General features: G+C 44.7%; 4 protein-coding genes across 6 annotated transcripts; all 4 read left to right on the top strand.

Moving 5' to 3' along the window:
- The first annotated feature begins 115 nt into the window (after positions 1–115).
- Positions 116–2,592, top strand: LOC124482246 (cytochrome b-245 light chain). The gene is made up of 6 exons (XM_047042730.1): positions 116–282; positions 565–634; positions 904–978; positions 1,125–1,208; positions 1,404–1,485; positions 1,935–2,592. Exons 1-6 carry the CDS (start codon positions 225–227, stop codon positions 2,121–2,123), a joined length of 558 nt encoding a protein of 185 aa, XP_046898686.1. The 5' UTR covers positions 116–224; the 3' UTR covers positions 2,124–2,592.
- Positions 2,593–3,747: 1,155 nt separating this feature from the next.
- tcf25 (transcription factor 25 (basic helix-loop-helix)) lies at positions 3,748–14,742 on the top strand. Its single transcript, XM_047042241.1, has 18 exons — positions 3,748–4,067; positions 4,366–4,506; positions 4,747–4,818; positions 5,451–5,572; positions 5,708–5,773; positions 5,895–5,977; positions 6,921–7,051; positions 7,317–7,416; positions 7,729–7,822; positions 8,833–8,925; positions 9,069–9,174; positions 9,303–9,462; positions 9,736–9,823; positions 10,225–10,383; positions 10,674–10,764; positions 11,060–11,139; positions 12,250–12,325; positions 13,850–14,742. The coding sequence occupies exons 1-18, from the start codon at positions 3,861–3,863 to the stop codon at positions 14,015–14,017; spliced, it is 2,037 nt and encodes a 678-aa protein (XP_046898197.1). The 5' UTR covers positions 3,748–3,860; the 3' UTR covers positions 14,018–14,742.
- A 2,805-nt stretch (positions 14,743–17,547) lies between these two features.
- Positions 17,548–20,661, top strand: mc1r (melanocortin 1 receptor). Its single transcript, XM_047042242.1, has 2 exons — positions 17,548–17,842; positions 18,397–20,661. Exon 2 carries the CDS (start codon positions 18,428–18,430, stop codon positions 19,409–19,411), a length of 984 nt encoding a protein of 327 aa, XP_046898198.1. The 5' UTR covers positions 17,548–17,842; positions 18,397–18,427; the 3' UTR covers positions 19,412–20,661.
- Positions 20,662–22,426: 1,765 nt separating this feature from the next.
- On the top strand, positions 22,427–27,905 carry def8 (differentially expressed in FDCP 8 homolog). Of its 3 annotated transcripts, none has more exons than XM_047041803.1 (12): positions 22,427–22,602; positions 23,063–23,182; positions 23,922–24,016; positions 24,139–24,288; positions 24,647–24,788; positions 24,935–25,099; positions 25,290–25,417; positions 25,585–25,698; positions 25,879–25,959; positions 26,407–26,547; positions 26,689–26,798; positions 26,919–27,905. In XM_047041803.1, exons 2-12 carry the CDS (start codon positions 23,077–23,079, stop codon positions 27,010–27,012), a joined length of 1,326 nt encoding a protein of 441 aa, XP_046897759.1. In that variant the 5' UTR covers positions 22,427–22,602; positions 23,063–23,076; the 3' UTR covers positions 27,013–27,905. The 3 variants fall into 3 exon arrangements, with proteins under 3 accessions (XP_046897759.1, XP_046897758.1, XP_046897757.1); XM_047041802.1 differs by having other exon boundaries at positions 22,427–22,647; XM_047041801.1 differs by lacking the exons at positions 22,427–22,602; positions 23,063–23,182 and adding an exon at positions 23,260–23,536.
- The last annotated feature ends 81 nt before the right edge of the window (positions 27,906–27,986 follow it).

Genomic DNA, 27,986 nt, shown 5'->3' with positions numbered 1-27,986 from the left:
AGCTGAATTGAATGGGTCGTTTGACATTTTGAATCTTCTGCGAATAGGGTAGGCTACTTCATGGTTAAATGAATTTGAGACTCCTCCTTGTCTTCTGTCAGTTCGGAAGTGACTTAACTTTGGACGACTCTGAAACACACTGTACGTGTTCTCTTGTAATCGAATGTGACAAAATAGACGAGGCTTTTGCGGCGGTCAGAGGTTCTGTTTGTCCTGTTCCAAACATGGGGAAGATAGAATGGGCAATGTGGGCTAATGAACAAGCTTTAGCAGCAGGATTGAGTGAGTATCAAGAAACTTTTTTATCTGTTTACATGCTTTAGGAACGTTATATATGAGTAATTCAGCATGAATTAACAAATTGTTCACCATTGTAATGCTAAGTTCGTATTGTTCTTTTGTACATCGAGATACAAAATGAATGGTCAAAACATGTCACTTAAAAAACAATGTAATTGTTTGGAAATCACAGCGAGGTATTTCGTTATTCTATTTCATACTTTGTTTGTGACATACAAAAAAACTTTTTTGAATTGCGTGGTAATTACAACTTCCCTGTTTCAGTTCTTCTTACCGGTGGCATTGTCGGGACGGCCGGTCAGTTCAGGGACTGGCAGTTCGCAGCTTATGGAATGTATCCTTTACGTTTTTAGCTATGGGTTTATTATACGAGTAGCCTGAACCAAATCCAAACCCATTCTCACAATTTTTCAAGAGAAAACAAATATACGAACAAAAGAAAGTAAACTGCACAGAATCTTAATCTTGAACCTTATTTGAAAAGCAATTAATACATCGAAGCACACCTGGTTTCAAGAATAACATGTTCGTGCTGCTCGTAGGGCTACTGTAGGGTTTGCGGCACCAAGTATGGTAGCTGAAGCTGACTTAACTGATGCTCAGAGCTGCTGGAGTGTTCGTCTGTCTGCTTGAGTATCCAAGAGGCAAGAGGAACAAAGGCACTAGTGTGGAGAGGACGTGAGTGCCCCCTACACCTTACACCCTAGACCTAACCCCATCACAACATCTCTGACATCTCATTTTGTCATCACTGGTTATTGATTAGTTAAACCCAATCGTGTCTCTGAAAGAATATGTTGAGTTCCTTGTCTATGTTTTTTTAGGGGCCAACATTGCTTCACTATCTGTGTGAAATCCTTTGGGCCTTTGACCAGAAACTACTATGTTCGAGCGTTTCTACATGCAGCGTGAGTACGCCTCTGTATCAGTTCTGCTGTGTAACAAAAACACTGCCTCCTCCTGTGCATGTGACCGGTTAGACCATTTCTGGGTTTTGTTCATATAGTGCTTTATCATTCCTCTACAAACCTTTATTGTTTAGCTTTCACATCATGTAACTATCTCTCTCTCTCTTTCCTTCACACTTCCTCTTTCACCCACAGCATCTGTGTTCCTGGAGGATTCATGTTAGCCACTGTCTTAGGCTGTGTGTGCCTTGGCATTGCAAGCCTCATCTACTTGGGAGTATGTACTACCTAACCTCCATTTGTATGTACATGTATAAAGATCTAAATGAATATATTGTATTGTACTGGGGTTGCACCTCCTACGCTCACTGTTGGCTATTGGGTCAGATTTGTTGGGTAAGACTTTGCTGAAAGGCATGTACACATACAAGGAAGTGGCTTCGAGAAAATGTTTGCTGCTGGTTTCTGGTTATGAACACATCTTAGAATCAGGCAGTATCTCAGGTATTTTCCTGTATTTCGCAACAGAACAACACAAAGTATGAATTCATACTGTTGGCTAAACTTCTGCATGGCATTTTTATATGGCTGAGTGGGGTGGTACTGGTCGGGGTGATGACTGGAAGTGTTTTGGACATGGCATAATGCCTCTTTCTATTGTATATCAGTAGAGGTAGGGAGGAGTTGTTTTGTCCAAATCTGATCAGTGACTTGTGTGTTCTGCAGGCTGCTGTTCGAGGGGAGCAGTGGGAGCCAATCATGCCTCGGCAGCAGCAGAGCAGGCAGCCCGTTGGAGAGAGCATCAAGCAGCCTCCGCAGAACCCACCCCCGCGCCCACCTCAAGATATGCGCCGGAAGAGAGCGGAGGACATAGAGGGAGCAGCCTATGCCAACCCTGTCCCTGTTACTGAGTAGCTTATGTCCCCTGAGCTACAGCCTTTCTATATACAACCATGGTATACGATAGACACCAGATTACTCATCTTCTTAGTGCTGCTACCATATGTCTCCAACCTGCTTTTCTTTTACTAGTTTAGTTTAGTCAGATCTCTGTTGTAAAAAGGACTGATTTGACCAGCATCTGGTAGTGTTGTCCCTAAAGCTGTAACCCTTTGTACCTGCACCACGGTGGGCATGTTTTAATCTTTTGTACCAAGGTACTTGTGCAGTCTATACCTCTAACGGTGTGTCACACTATTTATCACTGTGTTCAAAAGCCCTGATGAATCTAAAACTCCTGGACAGACTTGAGAGTTTATATTGTTGATTTGTTTAGGCCTGTGAGTACCACCTACTGTGTCTATGTAACTTTCAATGCTTTTAAATGAAAAATTAAATATTTTAATACATTCTTCATCCTTCAATTTAAAGGGTGTACTCTGGACACAGCTTGACTGACTTGTTTTCAGGAAGAATAGAGAACTGTCCTTTTCACAAAGAGTGAACCGTGAGTGGTTAAACAGCATGTTCGCCACTCATTGCAGCACACAAGAATTTCCCTCAGTTTCTCATGTTAAAAACACAGACACACCTGTACTCATGGACAAACACGTACACACTTGAACAGGGCTGTAGTTAGCAGGAACTGTAACCCAGAGCTTTACGTAGCAGAAACACAAACACAACTCAACTTTTTTGTTTGTTTGTCATTTAGCAGATGTTCTTATCCAGAGCGACTTACAGTAAGTACAGGGACATTCTCCCCGAGGCAAGTAAGGTAAAGTGTCTTGCCCAGGGACACAACGTCATTGATAGCCCATTTCCCTAACCGCTCCCTAACCACTCAGCCATCTGACCCCCATAACCCAGTGCTGTAGTTAACTCTCTTTGGGTTTAATACATAATCGGTAGAAGACTGACTCATCTGTTACAGTTGTAATAGGATCCTATTGTTCAATGCACATTCCTCAGTCATCACTGCTGACTTTTTCCACAGCATGAATAGTGGGCTTGTCAATAACCAGCAGGTGTATTATGCTTAACATGTCCACTGATGTGCAGCGAGATACTGTTGTCTTCCAAACCATTTAACTGAGTTGGATATATAGACATACAAATAAAAGAGCACAGCAAAACATTGGATTATTGGATAGTTTGTTGATAAGATTGTTTCATTTTATTCAACCTGTCAGTAGTACTACCTCAATAAACAATAATCAGAATACATCTCATGCTCCTATGTGTTTGACTTATTTCATACATGTATTTTTATAAGCTATGTTTACTGTGGGTGTCCGAGGCATAAAGGTTCTGGGTTTGACAGACCCAATGTTGTAATCAGTGATGCATCACTGCCCCCTTCTGCACAGTGGATACCGATCATTGAGGTGAAGTTCACCTAAAACTGATTTTCTGTTTATTGACATCCTTCTGCAAAATCTGAGCTGGACAGCTATACTGTGCACACTGTGGTTAATTTATATAAAGACAATAGGATAAACATTGTACCATATTTATGCTATATGCACTACACTTGTCCAAATGGAGTATCCGTAGCCAAATCCGTGACTTCACTTCCCTAAAACGTAGCCGTTTCCTTTTAAGCAGCCAATAACATTAGTCTTTGCTTGTTGAAGAATGAGCATGTTGTTTATGGCAGGAGTTGTACCACTCTAACCACTGCACCTCTTAGTGAATTTTATCCCCGAGAAAATGTCGAGCCGTGCTCTGCGGAGGCTGAAAGGGAAACAAAGGGGCCAAGAAGCCTTAGACATGGGTAGTCTTGTTCCCGGTGAGGAACAGGCTGCTGAGGTTGAGGAGGAGGAAGGCGACTCTGCGCTGCAACCTATCAGCAAAAGCAGCAACCAAAAAGCCAAGAAAAACAAGAGTCAGAAGAACCTTAGCAATATTTATGAGCTGGTAAAATATCTAGATAGCGCATTAGCTAGTTGACCATATGTTGACAACGGTTACAGTCTTGATTAACACTGTACATATGTCTTGCATTCCTTAATGATGTAGCGTTAGATACAAGTTAACATTCGCTAGCTAGCATTGGGTTTAGTGTGGACTTTGTAGGTTAAGTGTTACAGCTATCAAGCTACCATCTAGCTATACAAACAATAACACTTCTATTTGTATTCAAGGTACACCTGATGGTGCATGTCATCTAGTGTTCATCTCAGATTTACCTTGTGTCTGTGCCTGTTATTTACAGATATGTGAAGCTGAGAACGAGGTAGAGAAAGAGGACACTAATGCAGTGAAGCCTGAAGAGAAAAGCGAGGAGGGCAGGGAGAAGAGTGACAGCGGAGATACGGAGAAGAGGATTCCACAAGCTGAGACGGGGGCAGTCAAGGTGATGAGAGCATCGTAGAGCAAGGCTCTGCTTAAATTGTGTGAAAATTCTGCCTTCATCCCTACTCTGACATGACAGGATTGTACATGGGCTACTTTACATAGTTAACTATTACCAATCTAATCATGTTTGGTCACTGGTAAGGGCCTGCTCCAGACTAGAGGAGCATGTGTGGTTTGTCTAACCTAGAGTGCAGCTACAAAGGTGCTGGTGTGATGTGATCTTTCTTCTGACATTCAGTCTCCAGCTGTAGACAAAGTGAAAAAGAAGAAGAAAAAGAAGAAGAAGAAAAACACTTCAGGAGACACACAGGTAAAGCAGTGAAGTAACAAGTGTTATTACTTAGTTTATATGTTATCCTTCTTATTGCATTAGGTGTCAGCTACATCAGGTGTGCTCACATATTGATTTAACCATTTATTGCAATGGAAATAGGTTTGTCTTTGGCGGTGTGGTTAAGTCTAAGGGGGAACTCCCTGCCTTGGAGCATAGCCAGCATAGCACATAAAAAAGTACATACAATAACAAGGCAGGGAATATAAGATACAAGATCCCCCAGTGGCCAGGAATCATTTCGAACTGAAAGTAGACTTTTTAACAAGTCAAAAGGCTTTATAAAGGATTAACATCTTGTAATGACAATACAGAAGACAGTATGGAAGAGCTCGGGTTGGTGAACGGAGGCAGCAGTTACAAAATACCTAGTACATAGCAACGCATGATATGTGAGCAAGTGTGTCTGGGTCTGTGAAATCATGCAGCATGCAAGTCCTCTGAAGGGCAAGGCATGGACCTTCAACCAGCACACCTGCAGTTGATTGCCTGGGTGACATCAGCTGATGACGCGACACGCTGCCCAAGTGCCATGCCAGAACTAGCTCCGCCAGTGTGTATTTGCGGGCGTAGAGCTGCCTGGCTGTCGAGTGACTTTAGTGTGTCCCCAGGAGGAGGCAGCAGAGGACATCGATGCCCTCCTGGAGAGTATGGAGCAGCTGGGCAGCCTGACCCTCCAGAGCGATGGCTGCGGAGCGGCAGGAAGCAGGCCGGTTCTACATGTGGAGCACAGGTCAGGGAGGGGGTCACACTGAATCACTCGGAATTGTCATTGAATTGTTTGCTTTGGGTTAAGATGCTGTCTCTAGGTTTAGTCTGCTTCTACTGAGCATAAACTGTTCCTGAGTTTAGTCTGTGTGTGCTTCAGGAACCTGAATCCAGAGACTGAACTGAAAAGGTACTTCGGAGCACGAGCAGTTCTGGGGGACCAGAGGTAAAAGGTTTCACTTTTCAGTATCAGCATTGTCCAGTATTAGCATTGTGTGTTTTTGGTACATCAAAATCTTTCTGTTCTCTTTTCTAACCGTAGTGCTTTGATGGTTCTTTTTTGTTAGACCTCGTCAAAGACAGAGGCAGTTCCATCGCAGCACCTGGATGACCATTCCTAAAGACACCTGGCCGCGCTTTAGCCGTCCAGGTAGGTCACCCCAAGTACGCCCTGATAATGTGTAAGTGTTTTTGCTGTGACAAAGAGAATGCTAAGATTTGCACAAAAACATGGCTACTTTGCTTTTACAATCATATATGCTGACTTGTTACTAGTTATTACTTGTTAAGTAATATGTCAAGAAAGTGTGATTTACTGATGTTCAAACCAGATGTGTTCAGTATACTTATTTTCCTGTAGCTAGATTAACATCTATCCTAATGTGATGGGAAATGTAAGGCTAACCCAGACTGAACAACATTATACAGAACGTGTCAGTAGAGGTCATCTAGCAGGGACCCAGTCAGCCTCCGTGATCCATTTCAAATGAATGGTGTTGAAACACATTCACTTTTTGCTTTCTATCTTTGGGCGACAGTTACATTAATAGGGTCCTGGGTGGCGCCTCTGTGTTGTTGCTAGAAGGCAACACTGTTCCTGCCTAAACACAGAGTTCTGACTCCCATTTCCAACAGGGGGCTCTGGGACGCTGGGATAACACTGCTTAGATGAACACATACTATCATTGTTGTTAGCCTGAAACCAGGTTGGCAGACATGGCTTTTCTAATCACAACAGAGGCCACATTCAGTCTCTATCGAGGCCATGACGTCATATCGAGAGCAGTCCAATCAGCACATATCATGAATCAAATGCAGTAAGACTCATCTATGGTTGGACAGACTCAATGGCACCATTGATGTACGCCTTTAACCCCCTGCTTACCATAGTGCCAGGACTGGGCACTGGGCATCACTCAATATAAGAATGGAGTTGGACTGGCTTGGTTGAGGTAGTAGACTGGCTTGGTGGAGGTTGCCGACTGGCTTGGTGGAAGTTCCTGACTGGTTTGAAAGCTTGCTTCCCCAGAAATCCCCTTGTCTGATCCCTTGTGTGGCCTTGTTCCTGTCTGGCCTGGCATATCTTGCCACAGGTATCTCCATGACTCTGTTGGAGAGCAGGGCTGGACTTCAGTTCTTCACCCTGGAACACAGCCGGGATTACCAGCAGGTTCAGTTCAAGTTCATGGATGCTGTGGAGTCCATGGATCCCAACAACATAGTGGTGAGGAAGCACTGGCAGATCCAGCAGTAGATCATAATAATGTATCATAGTGTCATAGCGACGTACAGTACAGGGGGGATTTGAACCTGCAACCTCTTGATCTGCTGTAAAGTGTGTTAGCCTCTGAACTATACTCTGCCTTGTAGATCTCTGAACAGACCCTGGGAGTCCTGTAATACCCTCAGGTCTTTATGTCAGATATGTGTGAGATGTGTTTGCCTGTGTTCGAGGACTGTGTGGAGACTCAGGGTGTGTTCTTCTCCAGGCCCTGCTGCAGATGAACCCCTACCACATCGACTCTCTGCTGCAGCTGTCTGATGTGAGCCGCATCCAGGAGGACCAGGAGATGGCCAGGGACCTCATAGGTGAGCAGCACCACCAGGTACCCTAACCTTCATAGGTAAGGAGCAGAACAGCCAGTACAGTATCAGGGAATCTGATTGGTTTGTGAGGCTACAATCCCAGGGCATGTTTAGAGGTCTAGTCTCAACTAATGCACAGCACACGCTTCTCCAGAGTAGCACATATTCTACCTGTGAGACATTCAGGAGATGGTTTGACGGAGCCAATGAAAGCCTGACTGCTTGGTGAAGACAGCGAACCAGTTGTGCAACCGCGTGTACGCTTTCTTTATAGACTGATAGTGTTGTGTAACTTTGTGTGTTTGTGTGTTTCAGAGAGGGCTCTGTACAGCTTTGAGTGTGCATTCCACCCTTTGTTCAGCTTGACCTCAGGGACCTGCAGACTGAGCTACCAAAGATCAGAGAACAGGTCACACGCACGCACACACACACACACACACCAGATGTTAAGGGATAAAGCCCTAACACAATGTTCATACATGTACACTTCAGGCTGTTAAGTTGTCCATTCATATACAGTCGTGGCCATAAGTTTTGGCAACGACAAATGTAGTTTTTTGCTAAGTTTGCTGGTTCAGTATTTGAGGAAAATGTTTTCACATGTTTCTATAGAATACTGGAATACAATAAGGCACATTTCATATATATGTTTTAAGCTTTTTTGGGGCAAACATGTTCAATATATGCAAATAGTCCCCTCTTTTACAGCAGTCAATCTGCTCCTAAAATCCAATCAGAATTTTAGTGATTTCACCTGGCTAGAACGAGTTCACACTTTCCCCTGTGCTGATGATATTACTTACTGAAATTATGTTAGCAGTCATTTTATGCCAAAGCCCAGCAAGCTTTGCAAACACAAACTGTATGTTGCTCCCAATACTTTTAGCCACGGCTGTAGACTGTAATTAGGTACTTGAGGCATAAGGATGACGTTAGCATGAAATGCAATTATTATATGGCAGTGACAGTATGATCGTTCTGATTGGCTAATGGGTAGTCATGCCAGCCGCGTATTGACCTCATCGCCGGTCTGCGGTCTGATACGTAAGGGATAATGTGTAGAACGCCGGTCATTATTGGGAAAATAAGCCCCGACAGGGCGAACAGCACCCCGACGCGAAGCGGAGGGGTGTAGCTTCGCTCTGAAGTCATCTTCAAAATGAGCGATATTGAGGAGTAAGCTGAGTTTTACTATCCAGACGATACTGAAGACATCAACAGCGACGAAGATATTGTTGACTTTCTAAAAGAGTTGTTATTTGTGTGTCGGCTTTGCCGTATCAACCTCGTTATCGCTCGGTCGATACGTTAGAGCCTCACTTTGATATTTCCCGGCATTACCTCAATCTTGGACAGTAAGTAGTTAGTATTTCACCAACAGATTGCACTTGTCTCAACATTTTTCGTGTGTCTTTTTAGAGCGTTGTATTTGACTCTGTACAAGCACATGATGTTTCTGGAGAGGAGGGGCTGCCCTCGGACTGCCCTCGAGTATTGCCGCCTCCTTCTCAGGTACGGGGGGGGGGAGGAGGAGTCAGGAGGACCCGAGGCATAATGGGTCAGACTAGGGGTTCTCAGAGAGCATGTCTGTGTGTGACATTTTAGGGGCTCAGGATAGTGTTCGATGGCTTTGTCTGCTTTTCCCTGTGTGCCAGTCTGGACCCGGACGGTGACCCACTCTGTATGCTGCTGCTCATAGACTTCCTGTCACTGCGCTCAAGAGAATACCACTTCCTGCTTCGCCTTTATCAGGAGTGGGAGGTGAGACAGTTTCACGCACGTGTGTCTGTCTGTACAGATTTGTATGCTTGTGAGTTGAAGGGTAACCTGCTTCCTGTCTGTGTGTGTGTATCTCTCTGTGTGTGTGTGTGCGCGTGCACGTGTTTCAGGTGCACAGGAATTTGTCCCAGCTCCCCAACTTTGCGTTTTCTGTGGCACTCTGCCACTTCCAGCTGAGTCAGCAGGAGGGGGCGGAGCCTCAGGAGAGAGACACACACAGAGACAAGGCTGACCAGCTGCTGCAGTATGCACTCATCATGTTCCCTGGAGGTTAGACACACTCACTCACACACACACACACACACAGGCATGCATGTAGGTATGGATGCACACATGCTCATTCACACACCTATGCGCTCGCGGGCAGAAAACAACACACAAATTGAGTCATGAACGCATCCACCTCCCATAGTGATCACACGCACAGAGAACTAGCGGCTGGAGTAAATGATCGTGGCCCCGATTGCTCTCTGATCCTGGTATTAAACATGCGGACTCACTTAGTGACTGTGTCAATCCATTGTGTGTGTGTGTGTTCCTCAGCGCTGATGCCTCTGCTGGACCTGTGCACAGTGCAGCCAGATGCAGCTGTATCGTCTCATGCCTTCTTCGGCCATAGGAGTCAGCTGGGGTACAACATCCTGACTCACACTGCAGTATCTCTCTCTCTCTCTGGAAGTGCTCCTCTCTTTATAGTCTCTCTCCACTGTCTTTCTCTCTTTGGTCTCATTCTATAGTCTCTCTCTCTCTCCAGCTTCCTTGCAGTCTCTTTGTTTGCAATTTCCTTTTTTGTTTGCAAATTCCTTTTGAAGTCCTTTTATCTCCGTTTCTCTCTCTCTGCAGTCTCTCTCTGCGTCTCTTTTACAGTACTTTCTCAGACAGATATTCAAGCATGCATTGACATTCTAGCCATGGAGTATCCGTTTATCATAGCAGTGTATGCATTACTTCTAACCCTATACATCACAGTATGGTAGGCATTAAGAACCACTACTTTTTTTCCTGCCTGTCTTTGTTGTCGTCTCCCTCCAGACAGCCCCCAGCCCTGGCAGAGCTGGTGGGTCTGTACGTGGGGCGGAGCCACATGCTGTGGCGTGAGGGCGGGGTGCTGTTGTGGCTGGAGCAGAATGTGGCGCAGGTGCTGCTCAGAGTGGACAGCGATGAACCTCTGGTAGAGGACTGCCTCAACAAGTAGGGACCTGCTAACTATTAGTAAACAGCTCTGTGTACAGGTGTGTGTATGTGTGTGTGTGTGTGTGTAAACCCTGTCAAATTAGAATCAACTGACCCATTTGGATTTCCAAGGGCAGACATTAGTTGGTATGGCGGAATGTTCACTCTGAAATTGAAAGTGTCTGTTAATGTTTCTTCCTTGGAGGGAGCGGCAATAAGTAGCACATTGTTAGGGAGTGGCGTTGAAATGGTCCTCTGAAGTGTGATTAGAAGGTCTTAATCTCATGACATTCTGCCCCTCCCTCCAGGAGGAAGGAGAGGTACCAGAGTCCTTCCCGCAACATCCATCGCCATGTCATCCTGTCTGAGATCAAGGAGGCCACCTCTGCCCTTCCCCTGGTGAGGTGCACTCTGCTAACACACAAACCTCTGCCCTTCCCCTGGTGAGGTGCACTCTGCTAACACACAAACCTCTGCCCTTCCCCTGGTGAGGTGCACTCTGCTAACACACAAACCTCTGCCCTTCGCCTGGTGAGGTGCACACTGAACCCTGTCGCCTCATTATTAAGAAAGTACTTTTTTCCACAATAACATGTTTTGGATAACATAGTCATTTAGAATGTTGCGGTGTGTATTCATAAAACCTTTGTCATTTATCTGTGGTAGTTAAGAACGTAGTGTTGTGTATTCACAGGATGTGACCACTCAACCGATAATGGGGTTTGACCCACTCCCCCCTTTGGACTCCTTGGTGTCATATTCCCGACCAGAGAGGTACATTTCTTAAGCTGTGGTAACCCACCCAGTCCTTGAGGATCTCTTAGCGGCCTCTCCCCACCCACCCACATTAAACACTTTGACATGCTCAGTAGAGGTCAATGAGGTTCCTGTCCTCCTGCAGTTCTCCTCTCTGCAAGAACATGTGCATGACATGATTCTGCCGGGCGTTTGCTCTCAGTCATGTGATGCTGTTTGCGGTGAGAGTGGGGGGGCAGGAGGGGACATGATGAATACAGTTCTGTTGACAAATACAGACTGAAATGAGGCATCAGCTGAAGAATGTTCTGGAGCTGGAACCCAGGGTTAAAGAGTAAAAGGGATGATTACATAAGTGCATGAGTACTGAGGGTGGTTACATGAGTACTGAGGGTGGTTACATGAGTACTGAGGGTGATTACATGAGTACTGAGGGTGGTTACATGAGTACTGAGGGTGGTTACATGAGTACTGAGGGTGGTTACATGAATACTGAGGGTGGTTACATGAATACTGAGGGTGGTTACATGAATACTGAGGGTGGTTACATGAATACTGAGGGTGGTTACATGAATACTGAGGGTGGTTACATGAGTACTGAGGGTGGTTACATAAATACTGAGCGTGGTTACATGAATACTGAGGGTGGTTACATGAGTAAGGGTAGTTGTTTTTGCGGTCCTCTGTTTGCTCAGGCGCTTGTCAAGGCAATGCCTCTGAACAGGCCCTCTCTATCTCTATCTGAACTCCGCCTTTCTGACTCCACATGGCCCCTGAAGGCTATTCTACTAAAGATAGAGGATGTATTAATGATAATTGCTCTTTTTTTTACCATCTAATTTTGTCTCTTGTGGATAGTTTAGCTAAAAATAAACTGCAACTATATCGTCTGTGCAGTGTAGGGAATTTGAGAGACAAAAGCCTGTGGCTAGAAGTTTTGTCCCTGGCCCTCATCACTGGCAGTGACATCATCTCCTACCAGAACCGCAGGTTACTGTGGAGACGGCGGGCTCTGTGATCTTTGGTCACTTCTATGTGTGTCTATCATTCACTGTCTCTCTTTCTCACTGTCTGTCTCTCACTGTCTGCCTCTCTTTCTCCCTCTCTCTTTATTTGTCTCTCATATAGACCAAGTGTGGGTGCTTCTAATGAGAGTACCTTGTCACTGTTCTTCCGCTCTCTGCTGCCCAACTTCAACCTACAGGTGAGTAGCTATAATCTTCTGTGAAAATACATTGTGTCATTGATGAGCCGAGTGTGCTGGGATGCAGACGTACCTCCTTGTGTCCCTCTCTAATCCTGGTCCCTTTCAAAAGGGTGACAAATGTGGAACATTAGAGCTGTAAAGGCATATGACCTCCCCACACTCTGTAAAAATAGACGGACGATGTCAACCCCTTCTCAGAAGGCTCAACAATGGCAACATTCATAGAGCAGAGATGCTGCCAGGGCTACGGCCGGCTTGGCTCCTTTGCCATAGTGATAAATTACCAAACTGCCCCACTGAGTAAGAGCGCATGGTCGCTGGAGCAAAGAAATTAGACTATCAAACAAATTTTGGGGCAAATTGGTGACCAGAGAGTTCTACCAAAAAAGTTATTTTGACCGGAGGTTAAAACTAATATCCTGTGATCCTCTTGAGACTTTGACAGGATCATCCATAAGCCTGATGGCATAGGAAATGTCTACATCTAAAAAGCATGAATTAATTTCTAAGTAATGACATACAGCTACATCTATTACCTGAAGTGAAATAAGAGTTTTGCACACCTCCTTTTTTAGATGTCATTCATGGGTTAGACCAGAATGAACCCTGACCACTGACAGCTGAACCTAACTAACCTTAACCCTGACCACAGCTGATACCCCAACTAACCATTAACCTGACCACAGATGTGACCCTATCTAATCATTAACTTGACCACAGGTGAAACCCTAACTAACCCTTTACTTGACCACAGGTGAGACCAGAGTTTACATTTATATTTAGTCATTTAGCAGACACCCTTATCCAGAGGGACTTACAGTAAGTACAGGGACATTCCCCCGAGACAAGTAGGGTGAAGTGCCTTGCCCAAGGACACAACGTCATTTGGTGTGGCCGGGAATCGAACTGACGACCTTCAGATTACTAGCCCGATTCCCTAACTGCTCAGGTGGCTCTAACCCTGACCTCTGCGAGACCAAAGTCCAGCAGTAGGTCCGATTGATATGGGTGTGCAACTCAAATCTGTATGTGAAACTCACCAAAGGCCTCGTAATGCCAACCATCATGACCTTGGTACTGAAATGAAATAGATGTAGAAATGCAGTTGGGATGGCAGAGATGCTGTTAGGATGTGGAGTAGATGCTGACTACCTAGCATTTTTGGTGTTGTTCTTTGTGTCAGGTTAACACAGTTAGCTCCTGGATCTATGAACACGGCTCTCAGTGACACGCATCAATGTTTGTGTTATTCTTAAAACACTGACAACACTTTGTCATATGATTTTAATTGGATTACATAAATCCAAGTTAATCTCAACACCTAGTTATCAAACAGGCTGCGCTTGTGTGCAGACACAAGTGAATGATTTATGTTAAATGGATATGTGACACTAAAAGAGGAAGTTTAGGTTTGGGGCGAGACAGGCAAGACTAACTGTGTTTTACAGTGGATCACCACACACTCCAACCTTTCAATTTGGTGTTGTCATGGAGATGACATGCAGCTCTTTGTTTCCACAGGGCGGCCAGAGACCGGAGGACGACCTGGAAGTGGCTCGCGCAGGGCGGGAGCTTAACCAGGAAGTAAACCGTCTGATGGTGGCCATGAGAGACATGCTGGCCAACATCCAGTTCCAGGAGCCACCCAGAGAGGACAACCCTGACAGGGATGAGGAAGAATGGGACTGAGATGGGGGGAAGAAAGGAAGGTGCATGAACTAGAAGGGGGGGGGATAAGGATGAAGAACATGGAAGGAGAGCAGAGAAAACAAGTAGGATGCAACACCTGAGACGGTTACCATAAGAACAGATCAAGATCATGTTCTGGTGGATGAACAACATGCTAATAATAATAATAATAATAGATCCTAATGAGGGTCTGGCTCATTTCTCTAATTATAACATTCTGAAGTGCACCCTGGTCCTACACTCTCTCCCTTTCTCCTCCCTCTCTTCTCCCTCATCCCTCCCTTTCTCCTCCCTCTCTTCTCCCTCATCCCTCCCTTTCTTCTCAGTTTGATAGAATGCTACTTGATGAAAACATCTGATTGCTTATCAGGAATATAACATGGGCTTTTTGTGAAAATGTTAATATTTAAACCTAGGTTTGATCATGAGAGAAATCAATTTGCTGTTTCAAAAATGGATGGGCTCCTGTAGTGTTGTCCTAACAGCCAAGTGACGGTCAACTGCAATGCTCGAGAGATGAATTCTGATAAAAGTCAGAACTGCTCAATAAAGTATCACATGATCATAACACATGGTTTAAAAACAGGAAGTCATTGATGTTCATATTGTTTCACAGTAAACTTTAAATGATTTTAATATGATTTGGCTTATCGGAAGAATTTATTCTTCTTAGAAGTTGTCCTCCTCACTGATTAGAAAATAAATGTTCCTAATGTTTCAATACGTTTATTGGAAGCGTATAATCAATTCTGTGCAGTCCACTTAACTTCTTTAAAGCATTTTTTGTTTCATGGAACATTAATAAACAAGGCCTTCAGTATACTTTCTGCTCATGTAGAGATGGTAGAATCCTTCATATTAATACCGTAATGTTTGAAGTTGTATTACTGAGAACTGGATACTTCAGTACTTACTACTTGGAGGCAAGGAGATGGCCTCGTCCTTGGATGTTGTGGCAGAGGAACATGTCTCATGACATTCATTTGCGTAGCTGAATAGTTCCCATTCACATATACACATTTGAAATGTCTGTGGATCTGCAGTAGGAGGCATACATGTATGAAATGCTATGAAATATAAGGATCTTTCCTGTACTATACACTCATCAGAGCTACAGATGGTAAGTCGCCGTACGGGGCTGGTACTAAACACTCTGTGTTGCAGAGGCCACATGACGGTGCCGCCCAAAGGGTCCTTCCTGCTGCTCAACCAGCCCCTTGTTCCTGTCTACCTGTGGCTGCAAGCTAGTCATGAGGAGCCATCATGTGAGGTGTCCCCTCCACTGCACTGACACCCCTCCCCCGAGGCAGCACAGGCCACACCCCCCTTCCAGAAACACAGATTGGGCTCAGTATAGACACCAGGGAAAGCCAGAGAAACATTCACTGTAAAGTCGTCTGAAGTGATAAAGAATGTGTGTGAGTGTTCAGGTGTGTTTATCATGGCTAGCATGTACAGTATGTAGTGTATGAGTGTGGAAGTGGTTATGGTGCAGATATCTCTCTGGCCTGTGTATTGTTTACAAGTGGACTGTGTCTTCCAGTTCATGGAGGAGGACTTTCCATATGGACGTAATGATGTAACAGTCTCATAATTACAGTGTAAAGCCTCATTTTTAAGACATTGCTTTGAGGATTGCTGTTAAAATGGGCTCACTGCTGTCATTAGAGGGTTAATGGCCACTGCCGGCCCGGGACACCTTGTATTCCTGTTGCTGTGTGTGTGTGAGAGTGTCTTTGTGAGTGAGCTTAAGCATTACAATACACAAACCGATCATATGCTTATCTTGCTCATGGGCGCCTTGCCACATAGACTCAATAACAAGAGTAATGCTGCATTTGAAAAACACACACAAACTGACCTTTCTTGACTTCCCTGGTCCAGGAAGTTGCAGTCCAAGAGATACTCATCTAGATTTCATTTCCATGAGTTAATGAGCTTGATTTGCTGCATGCAGCATACACTGCACTCTCAGGAGGGGTAAGAGCATTTTGTCAACGTCATTACTCAGTTATGAGGCCTTTCAGGCAGTGGCTGGAGCTGCTTTACGTAAAAAGGTTGAAGTCCAGGTCAATTACCCTAAAGAAAGACATTGTGCACTGTCACTTGTGCAAAGAGATGTTATTTGGCTTTCTGCTGATATGAGGTATGAGATTAAAAGATTGTGGGTATGACTGAACATGTGTGCTTGTTTGTCAGGCTGATATTTCTGTCCTCTCTCTTATTCACACATAGGCAATTGGTGTGATTGTAAGATGTCTAATTTGCTAGCCACATGTGTGAGTGATTGAGGCATGCAAGGGTCTCTGCAATACTTGAGCCAGGGCTGGGGTTTAGCCTGGTAGGTGGGGTCAGAAAAGGCTAGGGGGTTACATACACTAGATCAGTAATTATCTACATCATTATAAATACGTTATTTTATAGGATTATTTCAATTTGTGTTTTGTTCTATGATTATTAAAAGGCAAAAGCAGTTGTATTTGCTCTATTTCTATTCAGATATCTATGGTTATGAAGAGAGGGACGTTAACAGCTGGATGGCTGACAAGAGTTATAGGGAAGTTTCATAAATGATTGGGTTAGCACTTTGCTCGACAGCGAAAAATCTTTCGTGCGTTGTTGCTTAACTGACGTCTAAAGTGAACAGATGACCAGTAGTTCTAAGAGACTGAGGGGCTTAACACGCGCATTCAATTGACCCAAATGCTCCTCCATTAGACAACTTTTGGAAAGACCATCCTCGATTCCGGGTAAACGTATCCATATCTAACTGAGGCAGTTGCTCAGTTAAGGATGTGTCCTTTTGTATCCAGGTCAAGTAATCTTCATAATTTAACGCTGTTCTGGAACCGTGTTGTGGTAAAAATCGGCTGGCGCCAGAGGCATGAGAGTGAGAACAAGCCATCTAACAACCTGATGTACCGCAGATTTACGGTAGCTCTATCCCAGCAATGCAAGCAACCCCTCTCATCTTGCCACAGAATCTGAAATATTCAAAGGACATTGATCGTTTATCAGGCTGCATAAATACGACTGGTTTGGGCCAATTGTAAATCATGCGTGCAATCTGAACACACTGATACCAAATTGTGGGCGCTCAGTGATTTTTTTAAGCCCTTGATCTGTGCGCAACGTGCGTAAAGTGACAATTACTGGACTGGTCATGACAAATAGGGATGGGCAAGTCTATTGCAAAGTTATCATCTCATAGTTCTGAAAGTGTTGTTGAAGGCTACCTCTTAGGCTTTTTTAAAGGTGAAATCGGCCTACCATTTTTAATTCTGCACTTCACTCAGTTAGGCTACTTTAATGACAATGAATGATAAAGATCTCAAAACAGTTTAGAGCTTAAACCACAATGGTGTTAAATATTTCAGATGCGGGATCATGCGTTATTCCGTTTATGTCTGTCAGTATCATGCGGTTGCCTTCCGCACGAGAAAGGAGGAGTTCGAGAAGCGTAACAGCCTTTAAGGAACACACTGTCAGCGCGCGGGACAAACATTTACTGACCGTAGACCAACCGGATCTCCAAATGTTTGATTTTCCCCGCTCGCAATTGGGTATCGATGGGCGGCACTCCAAGGAATAACATCTTCCCATCAGTAGAGCTGCTGTGCAGCATGCGCACCTTTGCCAAGCACAGTTTGACAGAACAATTTCGATTTTAGGATGAAGAGAACTGGCATGGATGATTATTTGACCGCATCCGATATTTTGGCTCAACACTGAAGTGGGATTAAAAAGAGATATGCATCAGTGGTCAATACAAGTTTTATACGTGTCGTGCAAATACAAGAAACTATTTTTCAGGACAGCGTAAAGGTGCGTCAATGTGAATTCATAGTAAATGTCATCTTCTTTCTTTCTCATCTTTCGTCTTCAATCAACCTTTTAATCTTGATAGGCTATAGGCTTTTTTGTTCCGTGGGCAATACTCGGCATGTATCTTCTTGAATTAAAGCTTGACAACTTTTACTCAAAACTTTACTTCTCATAGGCCTACCCGTTGACTCCTTTATTTGATTTATTTTGTGTCAATCTTAAAGTTTATTTGGAGACAAGAATATGCTCAAACTATATGGACCATACTACCGCAGAACCCCAATACACCTTCACCATGCAGACGGAATGAAACGGTAGTCTGCTGAAAGACAAAGTTTTTAGCGTAATTATTCTTAATTGGGGGTTAACCCTTTAACCTTTCCCCGCCGGTTAATATTCACGGTCAGGATTAAAGTTGGTGCCTTTTAACTAGACCACAGAGTGCATTTCATGATAGCCAAATGTCCATACCCCTCAGCGTAAGCGTGGTGATGGTCAAGTCACCCATTGTTTTAAATAAGAAAGACTCAAGTTCCTCGTGTTGTTTGTTGTAGGACCGACTGCAGCTGTGTGCGAGAGGCGGACATGAACTGTACTTCTCAGCAGCACAGTTTTGTCATGCACCATATGGAGCTGAGTCCACTCACCATGTACATGGACGACAACGCGACCCACAACGCCAGCAAAGGGGAGCATAACGCCACTGGTTGCGTGCAGATTCGAATCCCGCAGGAGCTGTTCCTAACGCTGGGCCTCATTAGTCTGGTTGAAAACATTCTGGTGGTGCTGGCTATCATAAAAAATCGCAACCTGCACTCACCCATGTACTACTTTATCTGCTGTCTGGCCGTCTCTGACATGCTGGTGAGCGTCAGTAATGTGGTGGAGACGCTGTTCATGCTCCTGAACGAGCAGGGGTTAATGCAGGTGACCCAAGATATGCTGAGACACCTGGACAATGTCATTGACATCATGATTTGCAGCTCCGTGGTGTCTTCGCTGTCTTTCCTGTGCACCATCGCTGCGGATAGATACATCACCATCTTCTACGCTCTACGCTACCACAGCATCATGACCACGCAGCGCGCCGTGGTCATTATCGTCCTGGTGTGGATGGCCAGCATCACCTCCAGCACGTTATTCATTGTCTACCACACCGACAAAGCCGTAATTGTTTGCCTGGTGACGTTCTTTTTCATCACGCTCGTGTTCACTGCCGTGCTCTACTTGCACATGTTCATCCTGGCACACGTGCACTCGCGGCGCATCATGGCCTTTCACAAGAGCCGCCGCCAGGCCACGAGCATGAAGGGAGCCATCACGCTCACCATATTGCTTGGGGTCTTCATCCTCTGCTGGGGCCCTTTCTTCCTCCACCTCATCCTAATACTCACCTGTCCCAAGACGCCATTCTGCACCTGTTTTTTCAGCCACTTTAACCTTTTCCTCATCCTCATCATCTGTAATTCGATCATCGATCCTCTCATCTATGCCTATCGGAGCCAGGAGCTGCGAAAAACGCTCAAAGAACTGCTCATCTGCTCATGGTGCTGGCGCTTCAGTATGTGACAGCGGGCCCGATGTTCACACTTGAATCCAAACTCCAACCCTGGCATCGAGCTGACGGAGATGGTTAATAATGAAAGGAGATGAGAGAGTTGGGGGAGTGGAGGGGTGGCCTTTTCAAAGCGTTGTTGTGATGCCAATGGTGAAAACGTGTCTGGCCTCAAACGGTCGAGTCGCATTTCTGTGTTGACCTACCGGGAAGGAATTCAGGATAGCGGGACATTGCAGTTTGTGCATGTTACGCTTAAAGGATCGTAGCTTTTCTATGGCTGCGGTGCTGGGCCTAAAACTTTAAGACACAGTAGGCCTATCAATTAAAACGATCTCATTATAATGATCGTATCCGTCCAACTGCCAAGCGGAGCTCTTTTTATGAATATCCTAATGTACGTTTGACTGCCACGGGTCCAGTTTTCTCAGGGAGCGAAAAGACTGACTTTTATTGATATGTTGGAAAACATGGTTGGTAGGCCTAATTCATTAAGTTTGTAAATAATATGGAGATCGATTGAAGGCTAAACGCAAGATGATGTTGGAAAAAGGATGTCGTTCAGTATTTTAATGTAGCAAAGGCCTTCGTGTCATGCTATGCTGCATATGGCTCAAGAAGATTTTTTTCAGTCATTCAAATTTGAGTAATTTGGTCAGTCGTAGGCTACGTCCTACAGGAGTGTTTGGAATTCTAAAGGACATTTGCAAAAGAACCCCTTTTCAGTGTGTACTGTTTTTATTTATTTGTGTGTTCACATGTCTCATTTGTATGTAGGCTTAAAGGCCTAGTCAAAATACGAATAATATTTTCACGGTTAACGTTCTCATGTGATGGGCTATGGACGGACTTTGAAATATGATTTTATTTAGAATAATCAATATAAGCATATGGAAAATACAATTTAAACACAACAAATGTATTATAGATGAAAAAACTAAAGTGAATTGTTCCAATTTAAGTTGTATTTGATCATCATCCATTTGCTTCTATTTTCACAGCCTGTACTATTAAAACATTTAACCTAATACATTAAGAAGTCACTTTGTTCTGATGTAAAGATCAGTAAATCCTCAAATTGATCTCAATGTGTGAAGCTACTGTAACTGAACTGTGCTCGTTTAGGATTACAGTTAAACAAAATCTCACCCTACACATGTATATCATTTCAGATATTGGCTATACTGTATATTCTAATGTCTCCATCTCTTGTCAATTTTATTTGGCAAATAAAGTATGCATGAATAATTAAATTAAAATGTAATGTAAGAAATAAGCATGGTTTGTGTCATTTAATTTGTGTATAAGCCTGAAAGTGAGTTTGTTCATGGCAAATGGTTTTGGCATTTACTTACTATCAAAATGTTCATCATCAAATCACAGAATCACTTGTATGATTAAAAAACTTGGTAACAGCACCTGATTATACAATATACATATTGTTGTCCAAATTCCATGGGGACAACTTTAGTTCTGGTCTCCAATGTGACATGGGTTGTTCAGAATTCCATGATGACAAGGTCAGTTTTGGTCTCCAATATGGATTAGTTGTGGTTTTCATGGTGACAGGGTTAGTTCTGGTCTCCAAGGTGAGACAGGCATAGTTATAATTTAAGACTTCAAGATAAGGAGGTCACAGCAGAACCAAACTTTGTATCGTTGCCGTGAAACACCTGGGCTGGAGCCAGACAGCCACATGGTCCTTCATGTGGCTGTCTTCTTCAAACACAAGATCTATTCAACTATCTCAACTCAGCTTTTAATAGACAGGATCTGGGTTCTGAACAGATGGGGGAAATAGCATGTCTCCAAGGCAAGTTAATTAAGTTACATGATTTTACGATTCTCTTTGTCAAATCAAAGCTCTTAACATGATTCCTTATTGGCCAGAACCGTTTTAAACAGTCCAGTTCCTTCCCCTCAGGGTGAGCGGAGCAGCATGTCTATCACTAAGCTGCTGCACCAGGTTGGTAACCCCCACACTGTCACACATGCTATTAAGGGACATGATGTAGCTACCCAAAGGGATGTAAAGGGTGAGATGATAAGATGATGTTGCTGATGTCAGAAGTGATTAACCCAAATGAGGCCTTATGACATCCGCTGTAGATATTATTAATGTTTAGACCTGTGGTTCTGACCCTGCTGGGCTGTGGGGGCGGGGGTTAGGGTGAGAGGCTGTGGGGGCGGGGGTTAGGGTGAGAGGCTGTGGGGGCGGGGGTTAGGGTTAGAGGCTGTGGGGGTGGGGGTTAGGGTTAGAGGCTGTGTACATCACAAGCTGCTGAGCCCGACTGACCCTGGAAGAACAGCACTAAACATGTTCTTTTGCTCATTGCCTCTGCTGAACTTACCGCTGACCCTTTCCACACACACACACACACACACAGACACCTATCAAAAACAGAGAAGTCTTTGTCTCTGTAATGAATGTAAGCCGTAAACATCTATGTCCCATTCTGTTGGTTTGCTCTGGTTGAGAAGACACAGGCATACATTGACACACACTTATTAACACACACACACACACTATTCATCCACACATGGATTCAAGCACTTAGAACCCAGAGGGTGCAGATACAGGAAGGTACACCACAGGATAGGATGTCAATATTGGCAACACATCCTGTGGAAAATCCACCATCCAGCTTTTTCTGCATGATAACTTACACTGTAGACCGTCTAGAATTTAGAAAATTGGTCATTATCTGTTTATGTCTTTTCCTCCCCTTCATGTGATCATGATGCACAGCTTGTCTGTTCATGGATTGTCCAATTCCTTAGGCCTATCTGAAAGGCCAATGTATGGGAGCAGCACTGAGTCTTGACCAGGTCATGTAGGCTACTGAACTCAGGCAAGGACTAGTTAATTCATTTAAAGAATTATATATATATATATATATTTGTCAATGCACAAGAAGACCCGGGTGCCATATAAAGACAACACCGGAAGGTATATGAAGGATTCTTTAGGAGAGATGATCAGTGTTGTTACGTGAGTGGCACGATAGATGGTGCTACAGTAACCTACAACAATAATACCACAGCGGTGACAGAGACAGACCAGGCAAAGGGAAAAATGGTGGAATCTTTCCTGTGATGCTGATAACTGTTACAACTACATAAGCAAGCGGGCAAGTGTTGAGGAGGATAGCAACAACTTGATATCTTGGGGGAAACCCGCGTGTTCAAAGAGTGCTGCTAGCCTGTGCGTATGATATCCAAATAATCTTGGTGTGAGCTTGACAATGGGGTGAGCTTGTCTTGTTTACTGACTGTTTCTAGCTAGCAAGCTACATAGCCAACGTTGCTAACGCATTGTAGCAAGCAGACGAAAGATAGATCCGTCTGACTAGCTAGCTAGAGCAAACGTTCTGAGTTGTCGTGCTGTCCTTGACAGTATTGGTGCCATCAAATTGCTCAAATTTGCTCAACATTTGGAGACAGCACAGCAGTGTCACTTCATCTGACTGCAGCATCGTCTTGGCTAGGCTAGCTCCACTGCTCTACTGTTCGTGATGTACTGTAGTGTACTATTGCTACCAATGTCCAGTGTTAAGTTTTAAGTAATTATATAATTTTATACAGTATGGAATACATCCATTCGTGTAAGACGTGTGCATGGTTGTCCCCGTGATTGCAACTGCATGTGTTATTTACTACACCAGGCGCTGCTGGTGAGATGGAATATAATGAGAGACTTGCCCACTTTCGCCAAGGCCGCCTTAACCCTTTTGACAGGGGCGAGGAGGAAGGCCATCCAGAGGAAAATACCCTTCCACGGCATGGTGAGTGTTTACATTCCGTTAATCCTCTGAGACTTTTACCAAGTCCTGAGTCTGTGCTTGGGTGCGGTGATAGAGTGGAGACAGTGAGTCCTGTGCTGGTGTAGCAGTGGTCGGAGACGGGACCATTCAATGTGTTGACGTAGAATGTCTTACTTCCTCTAATGTTAGGGCCACCGGTTTCAGGAACTGGTTGTGAAAGTGATCCAAGACAGAGTAAAGTTAGACTTGTTAGTAGAGCAACTCTCAGGAACAGTGCGCTTGTGTTTAATGCTGCGCTTAAACGGGCCTCTCCGGTTTCTCCGGTCAGCCTGTCCCTAATTTTCTTCATCATGATTTACTCTGAGATCTATGCAGGTAACTTTTCAACTGTACAACCTCTTATTGACTGTCATTTAATCAGACAGCAAACTGCTCCCAGTCTGTTGCTTTTTGGAAATAGACTCATGAGGGTTGTTTATAGGGCTAATGGTCAAGGTTCGTTTAGTAAGTTATGTTGTAATTATGGAAGACAAGTAATGTTGACATGTCTGTCAGCTGATGTTCAATGTACAGATCTGGATCATGTGACTGTTACTAGTTGTAGTCTGAAGGCCATCCTTAGCCACTCTGTAATTCATTTGTTGGCTAATAACTTCACAGGCAGTTTCTTATTGCAATGGTGTGTCTTGACTGAGTCTGTGAGAGAGGGAGGGGGATGAGGGAGAGGAGACTACGTTTTAACTCAGCCATTCGTCCTCAGAAGTGAGAGCCGAGCTGTTCTCTGAGACCAGGACCCAGAGTGTGGACCGGGCCATGGACCTGGGCCTGACTGAGGACCACTTCTCCAGACCTGTGGTCAGTATGGACAGACACACACACGCACACAGTCCTTACCTTAGTCCCTCTGTATAAACACCTATTCAATGTAATTTTGTGTGTGGTTGTTCATGTTGTTGTTGTTGTGTGTGTCCATGCAGGACTCTTTTGTGGCTTCAGACATTGAGCAGCTGCAGATGGCAATTGAGGAGTGTAAGAGGCTGATCCTGGAGCTGCCAGAGAACTCAGAGAGACAGAAGGATACCGTGGTCAAACTGATTCACCTGCGGCTCAAACTGCAGGAGCTCAAGGTGGGAAATGTGTGTTTGTGTGGGGGGGGGGGGGGGCCTCAGCCCTCAGCCCTCAGCCCTCAAAACAGACAAGCTGCACTCAAAGAGATGCTGTTAATTAAACAGAAAGGAAAGCTTTCGCTTCTCACTCAGCAGTGTGTGGCCTCTGCTTTAATGAAGAGGCACCCTGAATCATTTACTACCTCATAGCCGCTGGGGCTGGCACTTCTAGCCATAAAACAACATGTGAAACTGCTGCGTGGTTGTCTGACGTGGTTAATATTCTGTCACAGTGCCACACAGTCTCTGAGCCATCATTAAGGGAAGTCTGAAGCTTTAAAAAAATTCTTTAACTGTATTCTGATTGGCTCTGCTCCAGGACCCTGACGAGGACGAGCCAAATCTGAGGGTCCTATTGGAGCACCGCTTCTCCAAGGAGAAGAGCAAGAGTGTGAAACAGACCTGTGACAAGTGCAGTGCCATCATCTGGGGCCTGATCCAAACATGGTACACCTGCACAGGTGAGACACATACACACACTTGATGCATACCTCACGGAGGTCGGGTCACATGCTTAGTCTGACTGCTTGTCTCTGGCTGGAGGAGGTCTCGGGCTGGGGAGTTGAGTACAGTACTAACATCCCTTTCCCATCTCTCCCACTTTCAGGCTGTTACTACCGTTGCCATAGCAAGTGTATGAACCTGATCACCAAGCCATGTGTGAGGTCAAAGGTTAGCCACCAGTCAGAGTATGAGCTGAGCATCTGTCCTGAGGTGGGGCTGGACCGGCAAGACTACCGCTGTGCTGAATGCCGCACGCCTGTGTCTCTGAGTGAGTACGGACACACTACACTGGAAAACAGCAGTAGTATGACTTCCTCCTTTCATGCTCTCACTTTCCAGAGTGTTCAAAGCCCTAGTATATTAAACAATGTATCGCTTCTACTAAAAGTAGTTGTACAGGGTGACGGTTTAGGAGAGGAGCTTTAACAGCAGACTGCTGTGTGTCTGTGTGCCTGCAGGGGGTGTGCCCAGCGAGGCCAGGCAGTGTGACTATACAGGACAGTACTACTGCAGCACCTGCCACTGGAGTGACACGGCCATCATCCCGGCCCGCGTCATCCACAACTGGGAGTTTGAACCCCACAAGGTACACGGAAAACACAGCTACTGTTATACTGCTATATTACCTGCGTTTGTTGGTCCTGGGGGGTAACTAAGTCACCCACTACAGCTAGAGTAGTGTTACCTGTGTGTGTGTGTGTGTGTGTGTGTGTGTGTACATCAAGGTTTTACTTGTGTGTGTTCTCTGAGCAGGTGTGCCGTGCCTCCCTGCGTTACCTGGCCTTGATGCTGCCACGCCCGGTTCTCCGGCTGAAGGAGATCAACCCCCTACTCTTCAACTTTGTGGAGGAGCTGGTGGAGATCAGGGTGGGTGACCGGCCCCCTGCCTCCCAGCCCGGGCAGCTCCAATCCGAGTGTCTGCCATATTAGCAAGAATACTGTGTCACATGTGGTCTTGCCTTCTCATCTCATGGTGAGAAAGCAAAACATTATCGGCACTTGTCCTTGTCTCAGTGTCCGTGTTGTCCCCTGTGTGTTCCACTGCAGAAGCTACGTCAGGACATCCTGCTGATGAAGCCCTACTTCCTGACCTGTAAGGAGGCCATGGAGGCACGTCTCCTGCTGCAGGTCAGAACCGTCAGCCATGTACATGATGTTCTCAGGGATCACAGCGCCCCCCTGTGTTCTGTAACAGACAAACAAGACGAGGCAGAGGGCACAGCTGCAAGTGGCCTACATTCTGCTCAGAGAGTTAGTACTTGTTGACCTACATTTACAGTATATGTAATGGAAACCTGACACAGCAGCTGAACTATAAATATTAGTTGGGGAGTGTGGTATGTGATGCTGAGGTGGTGTTACCTCAGAGCAAGTTACACAACATTGGGGCAGGAACTTGGACACAGCAGGGAATCATCAGTAGTGCTTCGTCATGCTAAATGAAGATCTTTTTCAGCTGGGTCATAATCGATCAAACACGTCCTTAATTTGTACTGAATGCACAATTGTGAGTGTATCTAAACCTTGCCCTAACGATGAGCACAGTCTGACTCAGCCAATTCTTACCCCCCCCAGCTGCAAGAGCGACAGCACTTTGTGGAGAACGATGACATGTACTCTCTTCAGGACCTTATTGATATCTACAGCGGCAGACTCAGCATCTCCCTCACAGAGATCCACACCACCTTCGCCAAGCACATTAAGTTAGACTGTGAGGTGAGTCTACATGCAAAACACTGCGGTGACACTTTTCATCAAAGTAGTTCATACTGGGGAACAGTAAGGTTGTCTACCACCTAACACTCGTGTGTGTGTGTGTGTGTGTGTGTGTGCGCACGTGTGTGTGCGTGTGTCCAGAGGTGTCAGGCTAAAGGCTTTGTGTGTGAGCTGTGTAAGGAAGGAGACATCTTGTTCCCCTTCGACAGCCACACGTCTGTGTGCCATGACTGCTCTGCTGTGTTCCACAGGTCAGTCTGCTACTCTTCTCCCTGTATTTGACATGAGATACAGTCTTTTTAAATGGTTAAACTAGCCCTAACTATCTAATCAGGTCTATCCAGGGTCACACCTATTGTCTTCTTTTGTAGGGACTGTTACTATGACAATTCCACCACCTGTCCAAGGTGTGCCCGGGTGACAGAGCGCCAGCAGGATGAGCCCTCGGATGGGAAGGCAGTGTAACCATGACAAAACAACTGTCACTGTGACTGGTAGAGGATGTAGCTCTTTGCCTGATGTTGCATACCACACTATTAAGACTTTTCAACGTTTATTGTTTTTAATACATAGCCTTGGAAAGCATTCTCCTGTACTGATCTTGGTTAGTGTCATTTTCTGGTCTCCATGTTGTGAGGATGTTTGTTCAAGTCAGGTCTAACATGGAGGCTGTTTATGTAACCTGGTGATACTTTGGCTGCACAGTTGGACACACAAGATTAGCCTCAATACTACTTAAGATGTACTCTAACCATTGTGAATTTGTATCCTACTTAAAAACAGCAACTTAATTTGAAATTGGTTAAACAAAACTGCCATTCACTTCAAGGCCTTAACTGATATGAGGTGTAAGCCTGTATTTATTGGCAGATATATGACCCCCTTACTGCTATACAGATCACAAACAACTATGACACTGAAGTTGATCTGTCCCTAGCTGAGGTTCTGGAGACAGGCTGCAGGGTCTGTCTCAGGGGCTGCACTGCTGCAGCACTGCACTGGACCAGGTGTGACAGCTGGACCACGTGTAATAGCTGGACCAAGTGTGACAACTGATTAGTTTAATGTGAGCGATAAGGTGCTCGTGATGCACTGGTAAATCTTTATTATTTGTTGTTTTTTTAAGTTTTAAGTTTAAATATTGTGTTGTATGTGTGTACCTTATATGGTCAGAAATATTACGATGTTATTATCAAATATAACATAAGTGGATGTTCTTAGTAGCTTGTTTTAAAATGGATCATATTCTTTGAAGAGATGAAGACTGATTACCTCTGGACACATTATTAAGTAAGACTATAATTATTTGTTTTAAAATAATAAATATTGGCTGTGTTTTCTTTCAGCATGAATTTAAAGTATTTGTTGTCATTGTTATTGTAATCAAATATTATTACCATTGAGTCAAAATGATGATCAGCAGCGTGCGCTGGTACATC

The sequence above is a fragment of the Hypomesus transpacificus genome, chromosome 19 (genome assembly GCF_021917145.1).
Source record: "Hypomesus transpacificus isolate Combined female chromosome 19, fHypTra1, whole genome shotgun sequence".
Taxonomy (NCBI): domain Eukaryota; kingdom Metazoa; phylum Chordata; class Actinopteri; order Osmeriformes; family Osmeridae; genus Hypomesus; species Hypomesus transpacificus.
This window is presented reverse-complemented; position numbering and strand designations above follow the sequence as displayed.

Coding starts and splice junctions, on each gene's coding strand:
- LOC124482246 (XM_047042730.1), top strand. CDS start 225: ATGGGGAAGATAGAATGGGCAATGTGGGCTAATGAACAAGCTTTAGCA. Junction 635..903: donor CAGTTCGCAGCTTATGGAAT/GTATCCTTTACG, acceptor ACTGATGCTCAG/AGCTGCTGGAGTGTTCGTCT. Junction 1,209..1,403: donor CGAGCGTTTCTACATGCAGC/GTGAGTACGCCT, acceptor TTTCACCCACAG/CATCTGTGTTCCTGGAGGAT.
- def8 (XM_047041801.1), top strand. CDS start 23,344: ATGTTAGGGCCACCGGTTTCAGGAACTGGTTGTGAAAGTGATCCAAGA. Junction 25,100..25,289: donor CCGCACGCCTGTGTCTCTGA/GTGAGTACGGAC, acceptor GTGTGCCTGCAG/GGGGTGTGCCCAGCGAGGCC. Junction 25,960..26,406: donor AGGCACGTCTCCTGCTGCAG/GTCAGAACCGTC, acceptor TACCCCCCCCAG/CTGCAAGAGCGACAGCACTT.
- tcf25 (XM_047042241.1), top strand. CDS start 3,861: ATGTCGAGCCGTGCTCTGCGGAGGCTGAAAGGGAAACAAAGGGGCCAA. Junction 7,823..8,832: donor TACCAAAGATCAGAGAACAG/GTCACACGCACG, acceptor GTGTCTTTTTAG/AGCGTTGTATTTGACTCTGT. Junction 12,326..13,849: donor TGCCCAACTTCAACCTACAG/GTGAGTAGCTAT, acceptor TTGTTTCCACAG/GGCGGCCAGAGACCGGAGGA.
- mc1r (XM_047042242.1), top strand. CDS start 18,428: ATGAACTGTACTTCTCAGCAGCACAGTTTTGTCATGCACCATATGGAG.